This window comes from Sinocyclocheilus anshuiensis, unplaced genomic scaffold (genome assembly GCF_001515605.1).
Source record: "Sinocyclocheilus anshuiensis isolate Anshui unplaced genomic scaffold, SAMN03320099.WGS_v1.1 scaffold25, whole genome shotgun sequence".
Taxonomy (NCBI): domain Eukaryota; kingdom Metazoa; phylum Chordata; class Actinopteri; order Cypriniformes; family Cyprinidae; genus Sinocyclocheilus; species Sinocyclocheilus anshuiensis.
In genome coordinates, this window is record NW_015536477.1 from 1060942 (window position 1) to 1076703 (window position 15762).

General features: G+C 35.5%; 1 protein-coding gene across 1 annotated transcript in view; it reads left to right on the plus strand.

The window, feature by feature from the left end:
* Positions 1–8569: 8569 nt before the first annotated feature.
* Positions 8570–15762, plus strand: part of LOC107662844 (neuron-specific protein family member 2-like) — a 33411-nt gene continuing 26218 nt past the window's right edge. The window contains exons 1-3 of the mRNA XM_016452993.1: positions 8570–8788; positions 9231–9389; positions 11869–11988. Coding sequence (XP_016308479.1) covers positions 9261–9389; positions 11869–11988 — 249 coding nt within the window. The 5' untranslated portion in view covers positions 8570–8788; positions 9231–9260. The remainder of the gene's footprint in view (positions 8789–9230; positions 9390–11868; positions 11989–15762) is intronic.

Below are 15762 nucleotides of genomic sequence, written 5' to 3' on the forward strand. Positions count from 1 at the left end.
CGTACATGAATTAGCTATTGAAATTAATCGTTGTGGTTGTGCACCAGATGTTTCTAAACCTTTGATCTGACAGCAGCATGGTAAGAACACGTTGTCGTTCATGTTAATATTGCGCAAAATGACTAAAAGATAACCTTGTCTTTTTGGTTTCCTCTCCATAGCTGGAATATAAACTTCTAATATAAGGCGAATGCTAAATCTGGTTCATGTTTAGGCTGATCCTCGTATCAAAAGAATGGATGTTTGATGTTTAGATATTTTAACATTTGAAAATATATATTCTTGAACTGCCAACTAGTTCCTATTGTAATCCTTAGCATGCATGATGAGAAAAAAAAAAAAAAAACCGTACATGAATTAGCTATTGAAAATAATTGTTGTGGTTGTGCACCAGATGTTTCTAAACCTTCGTTTAAGGCCACCCCCACACCCTGCACCCTTCCCATGTTATTCTTCTATGCCTTCCCCATAATCCAGTATCAATGGGATTATACACACAAGCGTAAAAAAAAAAGAAGAGAACTCTAAATGTCATTGGATGAATTTGCAGTGCAGGACGAAAGCATCTTTAGAAAAGACTTGAGAACTTCATCCCCACTGTCTGTTTGAAGTAAATGAAAACCCGTTTAGAGGAAGGGGAACTTAAGACTTGAATGTGGTAAATGTTGCAAGTTAACTTGGAGTTGTTATGTGCAATACTTTTTTTGAACTTTTTCCAGATAAAGACTCTTTGCAATGTAATTCTTTAATGCCATTTTTAATTGCCGACATTTAAAGAAGATGTTAATATGTTTTTCACAGTCATTTTCTACTGTTATTGTAATCCTTTTCATGCTGGTGTTTGTAAAAAAGAAAAGAAATCAAACTATTTGTACTAATATAAATAATTGAAGTTATTTTTAAAACATTAAAGGTTTTGTGCTCATTTGCTTATTTTGTTTATTTCAAGCTACTGTGATTGATTGCATTGTAATTATTAGGTCAACAATGTATTTAGCTGTTTATTGGTATATTTTTAATTGGAATGTATAATTAATTTTTATAATTTTGATCAGATTTTTGTTATATTTTTGAGGTGAAGCTTTTAATATGTTAAAGTGTCTAGTTTTTACTAATTGCTATATTGTGCTCCACAATATATGGTTCACATTTTCTGAAGGAAAATAAATATTTAAATATCTGTCTGTTAACGATGTTACTTAATGGCAAAATTTCAATAGTTTTTAACTGTGTATGGGAAGGTTGTTGTATTTATTAATAGCATTTTTTTTACTTAAGATATCACCTTAATTTTTATTGTCATTTCACTTTATAAGTTCCTATTTTTGTATTTTTCTTTCTAATTAAGTTATGTTATACGAAATGTCCATATTCTAGGAGTTGGTCTGTAAGTGCTAGTGAAACAAAAAGAAAAATCTAATGTTATTTAATTGTTTGCAGCCAACTATTTATAACAATATGCATAATTTTTCAATATTTGTAATGTGAAATGTTGAATGAATAAAACTTAACTGTGACAAGACGCTGGCTCTTGTATTTCTTGCATTAAGTGCATTATTAGTGATTAAAAGACTCTAGATATTCTCTCGCTTGTAGATTCTGGCAGATGCTTCTCTGAATTCACTTGATTTTTTTTTTCTGTGGTCCACAGCGCAAATGAATCATAATGACCAGTATGAATTGTGCAGTGGATTTTCAGCCAGATGTCTGCCACACTTTTACATTGAATTTTTATTTTTTTTTAAATACACATTTTATAAATGTATATTGCCTTAGAAAACCGGGTGTAGTTCTAAATACATCAGAAGCTATTTAATTAGTTTTTATATCATTAGGTTTTATGTTCTGATTTATTGTTCTCAGTGGCACCACCTGCTGTCTGAATGGTTCTATTGGAAATGTAGTTCTTTGTTACTTGATCTTGTAAGCACTTTATCTGGTCTTTGGATTATCTTTTTTTGTCTAAGTCGTTTTGTTGTAAATCCATTTTCTTAACACTTCTGTTCATATTCACATAAACCATATTTAAAGCTGCAGTGCGTAACTTTTTTTTTTGTTAAAAATGATCCGAAATCAACATTTGAGCAAGTACATAACCAGCCAGAGTTCGAAACTATCGCCTTTAGCCTGATTCACAACGGTTAGCTTATAATGTTTTCTAATTTGAGTGGTACGGGTAGGTTTTCATGGGAAATTCGAGAATGGCACTGCGTCATTACGTCACGTCTGTAAACAAAGAAGTTGACCCGGGCTAGTAGGCTATCGCATGTGCGGATCCTGCAGGTGGCGCATCGTTTATAGCCTTTTCTCACAGCAGCTAGAATAGTTAAATGTATCATTTTGATGGCGGATTGTAATCCATAAAAGATTATGTGTTTATGAAACACGTGTGAATGAAATTAAATTATATTCCAGTTATAAATGTGCTTCTGATTACAGATAGCCTGGGATTACAAAGATTTGTATTTGAAAGAAAACCAGTTCGAAGGGAGCATAATTAGCTTTTTGGGTTAAAAGAATTCCTTGATATGAAATTCGAAGAGTATGACAATTAGATTAGACTGTGCAGAAATTTAAATCTACACGCTAATACACACTATACTCATAGTCACGCAATGCTGATGTTGTCAACATTAATCATTTGAGAATAAAGTATAACAATAATAATAATTTGAACGGTTTGATGTGATATGAGCTAACCGATCTTTAGATTTAATCACCATTGGTAGCGAGATTTATGGTAATGCTTTTTTCCTCAGTTGGTCAGAACAAACGTGGCAGACTTGTTACTTGTTCAGATGGCAATATACAATGAAAGTAGGCTAGAATCTGTGATTGTGAAGTACAGTAAATATCCACACCGGTGCGGTGACTGACTGCCACACATACTCTTCAGAACATTAGATTAATCCGCGCTGGAGCCGTGCCGACTCACAACCCACGCAAGCTAGATAATTCCGCACACAGCTGCAATTCCAGGTTTTCAAACAGAGATGGCGACAAAGAGGCAAAACTTACGGACTGCAGCTTTAACACTCAGATTTGCCATTTTCAGAGTCATCTAGATGAGACAAAACAAAGACAAAATCGATTTAACATGGTTAAATCAAAAGCAGATGTCAGATCGGGGAAATATAAATGCTTGATAGCACAATGTTTCAATACACAAACTCAGATGCCAGCCAACACAAATCTGATTTTATCATTAACCACTAATTCAATCCTGAGCTTCTTTCACCCGATACTCCACAAGAGATAAGCAATTTCTTTGCTTTATAATTTTACAGATTTCATCAACTGTAATAGATCAGTGTGGCACTGTTTCAGTGAATCTTCTTTGTCTAGATTTCACACTGGTCGATGCCATCTTGCTGAGGTAATGAAGAAGACCCACCCTAATATAACAGTGAACATGCCTCAGTTGTTCCCTTATATCTCTCTCCAGCTACAGGATCTGTAGAATAATAGAAGAGCGAGATGAGATCATCCTCATCTCTGACTCTGGAAACAAAGGTTGAGTACTGTGTGTAGTCCGGTCACAGTCTAATTATTTATTTCCCATGAGACTGTGGGACAGGAAATGTAGATCACGGTGGTTCACTGGTGAGAGCTTTCAATCACAGAACTCATTTGGATGATAAAACAGAGTGATTATCAGTTGAAGCTGTGCATGACGTGTGACATCAATGCCACACCCTTTAGCAGGAATTACATGATTAAGCCTGCATATTTTTGCTGGCATCCCAAAGAAGCACACATCAGCATACTTTTAAAAAGAAAATGGAAATAACATTTTGATGAAGATAGCTTCTGAATGTAATTAAGTGGTTTTGGACACTTAATTGCATGTTATTTGCATTTAAATGCAAATGTATTAGTTTACATTTATATTAAATGCAATTAGCTGAACTTAAGAGTGTTTTTTTTTTCTCCAACCCACTTCTTTATATGTGGGTCAAAGACGTTAAGATGTCCGCATCAAAAGAAATTTACAAAAGTGATTTTATGTCCATAGAAAGCACATCAAATTTAAGTAAAGTGTCTACTTTTAAGGTTTCAAATAAGTTTTTGGAGAATAAAATGTCATAATTGGGTTGAAATAATGTTACATTGTCATTCAGTGTAACATGATATTTATGTAAAAATTCAAACAGCATGCTTATTCTGACTTGTACATATTCAAATATATAAAAGAATAAGGGAGCATATTAAATTTTATTGTGTTTTAAATGAGTAAAAAATTCTTACTGACAAATGGGCAAAACCTAGGATAGTGGCAAATTTTTAAAATGTAAAATTACAATTAATTAGTATTTGGGGTTTAAGTAATTAGTCTTTTAATATGTCATAAATTGATTTTTGTTGTAAATATGCCTGACAAGATTATTACACTGAATGACATTTTAGTTGGGTGTCTTCTGTAAATCATGGAAAAATGATTTAAAAAATGGAGAAACAAAATTTCAATTAAATTAAACAGAAAACTTTTTAAATATTTTTGGGAATATTTAAAAAATGGAGAAACAAAAACAAAATTTCAATTAAATTAAACAGAAAACTTTTTAAATATTTTTGGGAAAACAACAACAATTTAAAGCAGTATTACACTTATTGTTTTTATGCTTAAACCCTTTTTCGACCTTTGCCCCATGTACATAATTTCACTACTTTGTCTTTGAAATGTGGTTAACCTACTGGCAAGCATTTATGGTCAACTAAAATATATATAATTTCAGTTGAAACTTGAATGTCATGTACTTCAATGTATTTGTAATTACACATTTGTAATGATGAAGTTGCAATTATACACTTTAAATGATATATATACATATAATTTGAAGTACACTTAAATACATTAGATTTACACTACAAGGACATTCAACACAGTTCAGTGCACTTCTTATAGTGATAGTGTGTTTGTGTAGTGTGTAAAAACGTGTGTAAAATTTATGTTGGTGTGTTACACCCCATCCTCCTTAAATCGAGATGGGTGCCTTCAGTGCTATGCATGACCAAATGTATAATTTATTCGTTCAGTGGCAGGCATCATAAATATAATACTTCACGCCCTCTCGTGACTGGAGATGAAATTGACAGGGTATATAAGCAAATTACTTAAAAAAGTACTGAAACCCCTGTAGTAAGCTATCTGTTAGTATTCCAAAAAAACATTTGGTAATGTTGCTTTGTTGGCGCACTGTTATATATAACTATTAAAATATAACTAATATAATAAATAATTGCTAACTATAAATAAGTTTTAAATAAGTTAAATTTGTGGGCTTGCACAAAATATTTTGTGAGCAAATACTATTCTAACAGTTCTGTAAAGTTCGGTAAAATCTGATTTGTATGATTAGTGACACATCAATTCAATTTCGTATTAATGCGCCTTTTTTTTTTTTGCCTGACAACAGCAAACAACTTATAGCCAATAAACTAGGCTATATTACTTGGCAGATGAATTTATTATGATATTATTGTTAAGACATGCAACTATTTATTTAGCATTGGTGTCTTTTTTCGTAATGGTATTGTCACATACCTCCACTCCCTTCCCCCATAATAATAATAATAATAATAAAGAATATAATCCTTATACTGTATACCTTACAAAAAGTAACCATGGTTTTACTACAAATTAAAAAACAAAACAACAAAACATGGTTACAATAGTTTACCACAAATTAACCATGGTTTTGATACACCAGCACCTAGGGGTGATTTTGATGATCTGTGTGCCAACATGCAGGCCCATCCATCTCACTAAAAAGGCAGGAAGTAATATTCTTTCTTATTTATAACAAAAAAATGTGTTTTCTAATATACAACCTTGACATTAGCCCCTTTCACACAGTAATACCAATAGCCTAAATTGCCGTAAAATTACCGGAATGACTTTACCAGTACATACAAAAATTCACAGGCAATGACATTCCATCTTTTTTTCCGGTAAAGCACCATTCACACATAAATGTCAAAATACTGGTAAATTCTGTGAAATCATTAACTGGAAATGACCTCTAAGGGTGTTGTGTTTGTAAACATGGCCTGTGAGATGGTAGGCCTATATGCAGTCAGTGTTTTTGTTGATGGTTTAATTTTTTGTGTCAAAAGTTCACATTCATACAGCTGCTTTTGGCCCAGAGTCTTAGATGACTTTAGACATTTCTTTGACTTTCCTAAACAGCACGGTAGTAAATGCGTCATCTGCGTCAGAATGTTATGATTGGCCCAGAGTAGACGTCTTACGTCACTGTGTTCTGAACTTGTACGTGCTCATGCCATTATAGCCACTTTGGCTGGACAGAGCTCGACATTAATGATTGTGTATATATATATATATATATATATATAAAGATAAATGATGAGTTAAATCCCATTGATTAAAAACCTGCTTCATTCTACTGGTCATCTTCAGCGCGCGCAGCTCAAAACAGAAATGCAGAACATTAATAACTACTGTCATATACATACCGTTATAATGAGGACACTATTGTAAAAATATTTGTGATCGTTTCGCTGACGTTTAATGTTAACTATCTTTTAATCAAAACATAAAACATTATTTACCCCGTTTGTATCTGCGAGGCGTCTGTTACACATTTTCCCTGTGTGTTAACCTCAGTAATTATGACTCTCGAATGTCTGACTTGACTCTTGGTAATGTATTTTGCCCCGCTCCCAAAACATATGATTCGACTATCAGTCGAGTATCGGCAAGATTCGAAAATTCCGATTCGACTATGAAAATCCTTAGTCGGGGACACCCCTACTGATTTCATTTGCTTGGTAAAAGCCCTACAGTGTCTTATTATTTTAAGTGAAATTACTAATACAATGTAGGAATTTGATATGAAAGATGGTGCAGGCATTTAATAAGGTTAGGGAGAAATGTCCTTTATATAGGCAAAAAATTACCTGGAAATCAATTTAAATAAATGTAGTATGCAGTAACTTCATAGTCATATAAAATGTAATTTCCCAACAACAAAATTGTGGCCAATGAAAATGCTGATTCACTGAGTAATATTGGATAACCAATAGCCAGTAGCCACAGGTGGGTAGTGAGCAGAAAAAGTTGTCAAGCATGTATACAGTGAATATTTGTATTTCAGTCATTCTTGAGAAGTGGGACAAAACAGAGTGCAAAATTGAAAAAATAAAACCTTGTACTCAGACAAATGAAACTACATTTATGTATCTTATATGTACTAAGCTACTGAGCTATGCTTTGATGCAACTTTTCTCTTTTTTAACAAAATGTGCTTTTTTACCTTGGACTGTGTAATATAATTTCAACTTTATCTTTAACAGCATTCAAGATGTTTTTAACATTTCAAAACACATTCTCGTGTTAGCAGACAGATTACACTTTCACATGTGACCAACAATTCCACAACAAATATAAAATATCATAATGAAATATCAAAATATTAAACTGACGGAGGTGACAGAACTGACGGAGTTGACACATCTGACGGTGGTGACGAAAACCTTTGTAGTCATTTTAACTATCAAATACTTTGAATCAGTCAATTACTGTATTAAAACAAACACAACAAACAGTGAGTATGTTATTGTTTATAAAGCTTTTATTCAAGAGTCACATTTACAAGATCTTTTTCATCATTAAAAAATGTTTTTTATCCATTTTATTGCATATGAATGATTGAACCCTTCTCGGTGGACACACTGTTTTAGATGTAGTGAGAGGACATTAAGAAACACAGATTTGGTGTAATAATGAGAAAATTAAATTGAAGGTGATAATTGTGTTAAATACATTCTATTATTAATCCCTTATGACATTTAAAATTGAAAATATTTTTATTTTTAAACCTAATAGCAGTTACCCATGACTGATTTATTACTGTAGTAAGGTGGTGGGGGTGCTTGGCAGGTGTCAAACACTAGAAAGGGGTGCACGCTGCAAAAAGTTTGGAACCACTGTTTAACCATGGTGTGTGGCAAAACTGTGGTTATAGCCTACGAATAGTAATCAATGCTCCAAAAAAATGGTGTCTTTTATCGCAATGATGTTGCCACATAAATACCCCCCCCCCCCTTTAATAATAGTTGTTGTTGTTGTTGCTGTTTTTTTTTTTAAATAAAATACTTCTTGGTAAAATCAATAATCCACAAAAAGCTGTCTAACTCCCTAACCCTTGGTAAAATCACTGTAATGGTCATTATTGTTTAGCTATATAAAACAAAAATTCACAATGATAAAATGTTCCATTTAGGCCTAATTTAACATAGTTTAAATTTAAATATATTAGTTAGTATATCTATTAATTAGATTAAAGATTAGCAACGTGGCGAATTAACAAGGTTCTTAGTTGCTTACAGACATGTTCAAAATTTAGAACCGGAACTATAGGCTAACTATAGCCTGTTATAAAGACTGTTCTTGTCATACTGCTTTATTTGACAAATAAAATGTTGATATACCCTAAATGAAAATGCTACTGCACTTCTCTCAGTTTTTCACTAGATGGCAAACAAGTCAGCTGGCGTGGGTAGGTATTGAGCTTCAGGGTTTGTAAGGGTCGGGCAAAACAAATGTAGGGTTTCTTTTAGATCCCCCCTAGTGGCTTGAGTGTAAGTGAGGGTTTGGATGCTGCGTGAGGCCGCCAGTATCTGCATCTCTCGCATCAGCGCCACGCACACACGCACGCACACACACATACAGCATCTCCATCTCGACTCTCCACCTGCCCTCATCAACAAGCCGACATCAAACTGTCTTTGAGGCCGTTTAAAGCGTGAAAGTTGACCGCGTTCGGTGAGTACTTGTTTATAAACATCTTTTCATCTGGCGCCTGTTGTGTTTGGGTGGGAGATAAATTGTTGTGACTGGTAGACCAGCCATAAAAGGGGCGCGGATGCTTTATTTGCTCTGTGGCTGATGTTTCGGCACCTGGATTTTAGGCAATATATAATATTCTCTTTCATCTTAAAGATCAATGCACAATCATTTACTTGTATTTACAAGCGCAGGGTGTGTGTATTTTCACGCATTCGCGTTCGGGTTGACATCAGACAGACACGCGTGAGGTGTTTACCAAATGCTTTGATTAATAAGGTGTGATGTGGCTTTCCATGGTTTATTGATGTGCCAGAGGTGTATAGATTTTTTTTGTTTTATTATTAAAGGTGGTCGATATTTGACTTGGAGCCAGGCGGGAATATTTTAAAACTGTTTATAAAATCCTGTTTGTTTATAGGCTGGTGAAAAGTGAAATAATCCTTATAAAATGGTTAAACTGGGGAGTAATCTACAAGACAAAGGAGCAAAAGCTGTTAGCGTGGAGGATGGCTTTCAGAACGTCCCGCTCATCACGCCCTTGGATGTTACTAATCTTCAGTACCAAGCCCCAGACAAGGTAAGGAACATTGTTCTTCAGATCTTATATAACAGGACATCTCCATGCCTCTTGTCAGGTCAGAAAAATATAACCTTCACCTATTGTCATTTTCAAACGGTACTAGTGCCTAGAAAGCATAATGATGTATTAACCCTGTGTGTTAAATTGTCAGGCTGTTTTTTTTTATTACACTATCCTTTGATTTTATATTTTGAGTATGTAAATACATTTACAACAATTTTATTTATGAGTGCTTGTATTTATTTAATATTATAAGCTTTCAATGTTTCCCCCAAACATGTCGGTACATTCCTCGGCTTTTAAGGTTGGGTTGCCAACCAGTGTGCCTAAGGGTATGAGCTGTGACACTTTCTGTGAGTGGTGCTTCAGCCCTCATTTTGGGATTCTGCAGACGAAGGCGCAATCATTCTTTGCACCTGCTAACTGAAGTGGCCTGTCACTCTGCCCAAACCTGTGCACAAGCCAGTCACTAAAGCGAACATCGTCATATTTTAAGGAGCATGCAACCCCCTTCTGAGATTGTAAGAATCAAAAGTAAAAAAAAAAAATAAAACATTTGATTGGAAGGTCGAAAGCAAATTAGAGTTATTTTTAGCATCTGAAGTTGCTGTAATGCATGCACTTGATGCAGTTCTGTCACCTTGACCAACTTGGACAATGTAAAAACCAATAATTGTTCATGCTGACACTAAAATCTTTAAGCAGGACAAGGATCAGCCCTGCATGAAATCCTTATCTTTCTCTAGAGGTCTGCAGATAGCAATCAGGCAGTAATGACTGCAAATTATTTGAAAGCTGTCTTAGCATTATTTATTATACATGAGCCAAGTTAAGAACAAGTTTTAGTTTATTTACTGTAATGAGGTGTGTAAATTCATTACATGGATACAATAATGAGTTTTTGTCAGTTATTTTGACACCATTGCTGAAGAACAAAAAATATGGATTTTTTGATATTTGAGATATAATGTTGCAAGGATGCGTTTAGTTTTGGGACCACTGCAGATGCTCTTTTAAATTTTTTTCAGCTTTTAAAACTTTCTCAAGGGGACTTACATATGGAAACATTTGGCCAGGTTGTCTTCCAGAATCTCAAAACCATTCCATTATCATCAGACTACCAAATTCATCATATGCTAATTGCATGCAAATAACAAGCTGCATGTCATCACAATCTCATCATTATTCAAAGCATTTTATAATCAAGTAGGTTTTCATATCAGCATATCAGTACAACACTTATATTGGAGAGGAAAAATCCAGTCCGATCCACAGTAGACCCTGGTGTTGACACTGTCCATGGCTTGAATCAGCAGCAAAAAAGACAATGAGCAACCTTGCCTGGAGGCAGAAGTTGCATTCTGGGTGAGTGCAGAAATGGAATAAAAATTCCAGCGATACCAGAGTGCCTCATTTAAAAGGAGAGAGAAATGGAAACAGACAAGATGGTTATTGAGGGGGAAAATGAAATGTCAGAGGGTTTGAGAAGGAGACAGATAAGCAATAATTGCAGAGTTCATGACAAGTGGTTGAGCTTCATTCAGTGGTCTACAGGGCACTAGAATTGATCTCAGGGTTTGTAGAAATCAAGGTGGCAAGAACCGAGGTCAACACTGAGACATAATCATCTAGAGGTGTCATTCCTCCATCTGTCACCACACATCTCACCTTCAGAGAGGGTTGGGCAAAATTTGAGTCTCAAATTTGCTCCCTCTCAGTTCATTAGTTGGAATTTAATTTGAATGACAGGATTAGGAAAAAAATGTTTTTTGGCATATCCAACTCAAATCTGCTTGAAATTTGAACACATTTAAATCCTATCTAAACCACATACTCATGTGGTTTGAAACCATATTAAAATTTGATTTTTGATAATCAGTTTGTATTTCAAGTATGTTTTTTTAACATCTGGCATGCAATGTGATTTACCCAGTCTGATTTGCCAGGACTGAATGCTGCTGTGGGAATATGCTTTGATTTTGGTAAGGCCAATTATGACAACGTTACTGGAAGTCCTGGTTATCTCAGAGTGTCTGTGAGATCAGTGATTTTGAGCAATTTAAGAACCAGCATGAAGTTTTATCATGAGGAAGGCCTAACATAATTATGGTCATTATCGTTTGGAAGTTACTGGCTTCATGGTACAGTTATCAAACCCTCAGGGAAAGTACTGTTTACATTAAAGGGTTAGTTCACCCCAAAATGAAAATTCTGTCATTAATTACTCACCCTCATGTCGTTCCAAACCCGTAAGACCTTCGTTCATCTTCGCAACACAAATTAAGATAGTTTTGATGAAATGTGAGAGCTCTTAGACTCTGCATAGACAGCAATGCAACTGTTCCAAAGATGGACGAAGGTCTTACGGGTTTGGAACGACATGAGAGTGAGTAATTAATGACAAAATTTTCATTTCTGGGTGAACTATCCCTTTAAGTCAAACTATTGTTTTGATGGAGAAACACTCTCTTTGCAGGTGGTGGTGAAGACACGAACTGAGTATCAGACAGAACAGAAGAACAAAGCCAAGATGAAGGTTCCAAATGTGGAGGAGTTCACCATCAGTGTGACTGATGGAGTGTCTGAAAGGCTGAAGGTATGGCTGGACTTCCTTTGGTGTGAATTCATAGAAAGAAATTGAATGTTGAACAATCGGTGTACAATGATATGTTTGCCCTCAGCTCTGTCAGTATTTAAATTGGCTTTGGTGGCTTTGCTGTCCATTCACTTGCGGAAGAAACATAATGGCTGGTCTGCAAATGTTATGGGTGTTGGTCCCCAGAATGGGATTCACTGGAAAACCGGATTCACCAGTAAAAACAGTTAAAAAAAGAGCCCATAACAGCATGGATATTCATGCTGGTCTAAGAAATTTTTCGTTGATTGACTTCCTTCTTAAATGACTCTGAATGAACCTGTCAGCTGCCTTGGAACCACAAGGCACTATGAAAACATTAACTTTGAAATACACCGAATATTTTCCACAGACACAATGTAGATGTTCTAGTCTGAGATCATCCTTTAACTTTCTGTTTGTTATTTTTTGAGGTACTGAAGGAAACATATCGGAGTGTTCTTGTAAGAGCATGTTGTAGGAAACTCTTCTTGAGGTTGTTGTCTAGAACGAGTCGTTCGGAGTACAGAAAGCTAGCTGCATGGTTATCTCTGCGGTGTGAAGCCTCGCAGTTGGATTTTTATCCTAGTCCCTGCTGTAGCTCCACCAGCAAGTAAAGAAGGAATGTTATCCCTCATTAAATGTTCAAAACAAAAGAGAGTTGTGGTCTCTTGGTGTCTTATGCAGCCAAGTGGAACATATTAACATATCATGTTAAAATACATGTGGTATTAAGACAACTTAATTATGCAGGTCTTATGATTTCTGTTTGATATTAGTGTAGTTTGCTGGGAGGTTTGGCAGAGAAAATGTGGGGGAAAGGATGAGTTTGGCTCTGATTTCCCAACTATACTAAGTGTCACATATTTACTAAACACATTACTATGTATTTTATTGTTGTTCAAAAATAATGGCATAACTACTAATCTTATATTATATCTGTGTTACATAGCAGAAAAGAGTATTCAGTGGGAAAAGTTTGGACAGGACTTGATTATATCCAGTAGGATTTCAGTGGATCGTGAGAATAGGCTGTGATAGTTGTTTGTAGAGCTTGCTAAGTGTAATCCCTAATTCTAGGTATTTATTTTTTTTAAGACTTACTTAGAAATCAGTAAGAATACTTACAGATTTTAACCTGGTGAACATGAGTTTAACATTTTAACACAATAAAACTGCCAAAAATACCTTAGATCCATTATATTCAAAGAGGGAACCAAACTTTTTTTTGTGAATTTGGTGGGCTCTTTTGGCTTGGGGCAATAGGCAACTACCTAAGCTCCTAACAACTGAATTGCAACATGATAACAACCACGAACACAAGCTAGCAACAACATAGCAACAAAAATCTTGCTGGTTAATATTATTTTTCCATGTCCATGTAGCATTGGTTGCAAAATCAGAAACGTTGTTACCGAAATGGATTGCTTTTACATTTATATTTACATGTATATTTTTACATTTGTGCTCAATAAGCTTTTAAAAGACTGATGTTACAGACTAGCACACACATTCTTAGAAAAGATAACTTGTCAAACTCCAGGAATACAACCCTGCAGAACCTTCAGGCAGTGCTGCAAACCAATTAATAATCTGCCTGAAAATAATAAAGCTTCTTAATGGAGAGTGTCTGCACACACAAAGACACACACAAATTCTCATGCACAGTGCAAAACAGATACCCAGCTAATCCTTAGATGTGGCTGCACAATCCTCAGTTCAGACACACATCCCATAGCTGAGTGGATGTCAAGCCGACAACAGACATGAGGGACGGGAAGAGAGGATAGAAAAAATAGAGGACATTGAGCTGAAATGTTGCCCCGTCAGTCTTGGCATCTCTGGGAGAGCAGCAGAATAAGAATGAAGGAGAGGCATTGGGTGAGCGGCAGACGTGTTCGCTCGAAGGACCACTCACACCCTGGCACACCAACACTGCACTGCCTAGGCCCTTCGGCTCTTGTTTAGCCTACCATTTTATCATCTCCAGAGAGAAAATGGGAGGGAACAAGAAATAAAAATGAGGGTGAAAGACTGCTTCACTGGAGGCAGCTAGTCAGATTTACGATGTAATGCCATGATGCTATGTCCAAAAAACATGGTAATACCATGGCAGTTTTTATTTTGGCTAGTGTGAAGACAATTGCTTGCAATTTTCATATCCATGAAATTTGCATGGTACTCCAAGATAATTCAAATAATACTACTGTTACCATAATACATACCCAAAAGTCCATGGTAATACCATGGGACTTTTTGTTACCTTTTGGTTAGTGTGAAGCCAGTTGATTACCATATTTATGTACCATGGTACTCCAATAATGCCATGGTAGTACATGTGCAACAAGGAAATATTTACTGGAATATTTATTCAAATCAGTACTTTCCTTAAAGAACATTTAGCAAATGTCTTCTGTCCCTTTAAATAACTTTTTTTATGTGAAATTCTGCAAGCGTTCAAGCTGAAATGCCTTTGTTGGTGCAGCGTAACTCATCCTGTCATTGACAGAAAGGAGACTGCCATGCAGAGAGATGCATTTGAGGGCACACAGTCCACTTTTGTATAACGCTGCCAATCCATTCTCCCTAGTCATGCAGTAAATTGTCACTGGCCATTCGCTCGATGACAAAATAAATGACCCAATCATGTGGGAGTGCCAGGAGACAGAGACGATTGTCACACACCCTGAATTCAGGAGACCATGCTATGCTCAGTTATGCTGAATTGCTTGTATTGTCCCCTACGGATGATGGCCATTCATTGAATTTGACAAATCGTTTGCTTGGGCAAAACCATATGTTGTCAAGCAGCGACCCCGGGAAACGCAGAGGGCAGTCACTGTCAGAGTGATTGATCGTGTGGAGTGATGAGGATTATAGTCTACAAAGGCAAGCTGGAAACACTAAGCCCCCGGTTTTTACATGTTGTCTCCACTACACTGCCAACCAAAAAATATGTAGAATGTTACTAAATATTTGATTTACAAAAATTAAAATCCTGTCATGGAACTTGCTTTCATGTGTTCCATTTATTTATTTTTTTACTTTTTTTTTTTAACAGTAACAGTCAATGAGGCCCAAAAGTTTCAGGCTTCAAAAAGGACATGCAAGTAGTATAAAAGTATTCTTAACAACTGAAAGATTCTTCAACTTTTTGCTTTTTTTTCTTACACAGAAGAAAGATAGTCATACGATGGATTGACATGAGGGTGAGTAATGGCGACATAATTTAAATTTTTGGGTGAACAATCCATTTAAGATTCTATCATTGAAAAACCCATATTGATTTTGGACACTTTGTCTAGAATTCTCTGCGTCAACCAGTATATGTCATAAAATGGCCAGTATTACATCACACATATCTTGTATGTGCCATTGTCATATTCTGTGAAGTCAGAGACATCATTAGAGTTGAATGAAAAGCTTAGGCAATTTACTGGAGTCATCTGTCACGTTAAAATGCGACAGTGTATTTGAACTCCTGCGGGACGCACTGTTCTCTGTTCACAACGACAGAGATGATTTATGACACCAGATAGCTTTTCCTCTGTTTGAACTCTGATTAATCTCACCTTCCACCACTGCTGGAGAATCACATTCATCTCTTTTGTCTATAGCTTTGCAGAAAGAAATATCACACACTTATTGACGTAGACAGTTAGCACGTTTACATGCTCGGCCTAGTAACTCGGCATTGTGCAAGTTCACATATGCCTTTTTTTTTTTTTTTTTTTTTTTTAAGGGTTACATCTTAAA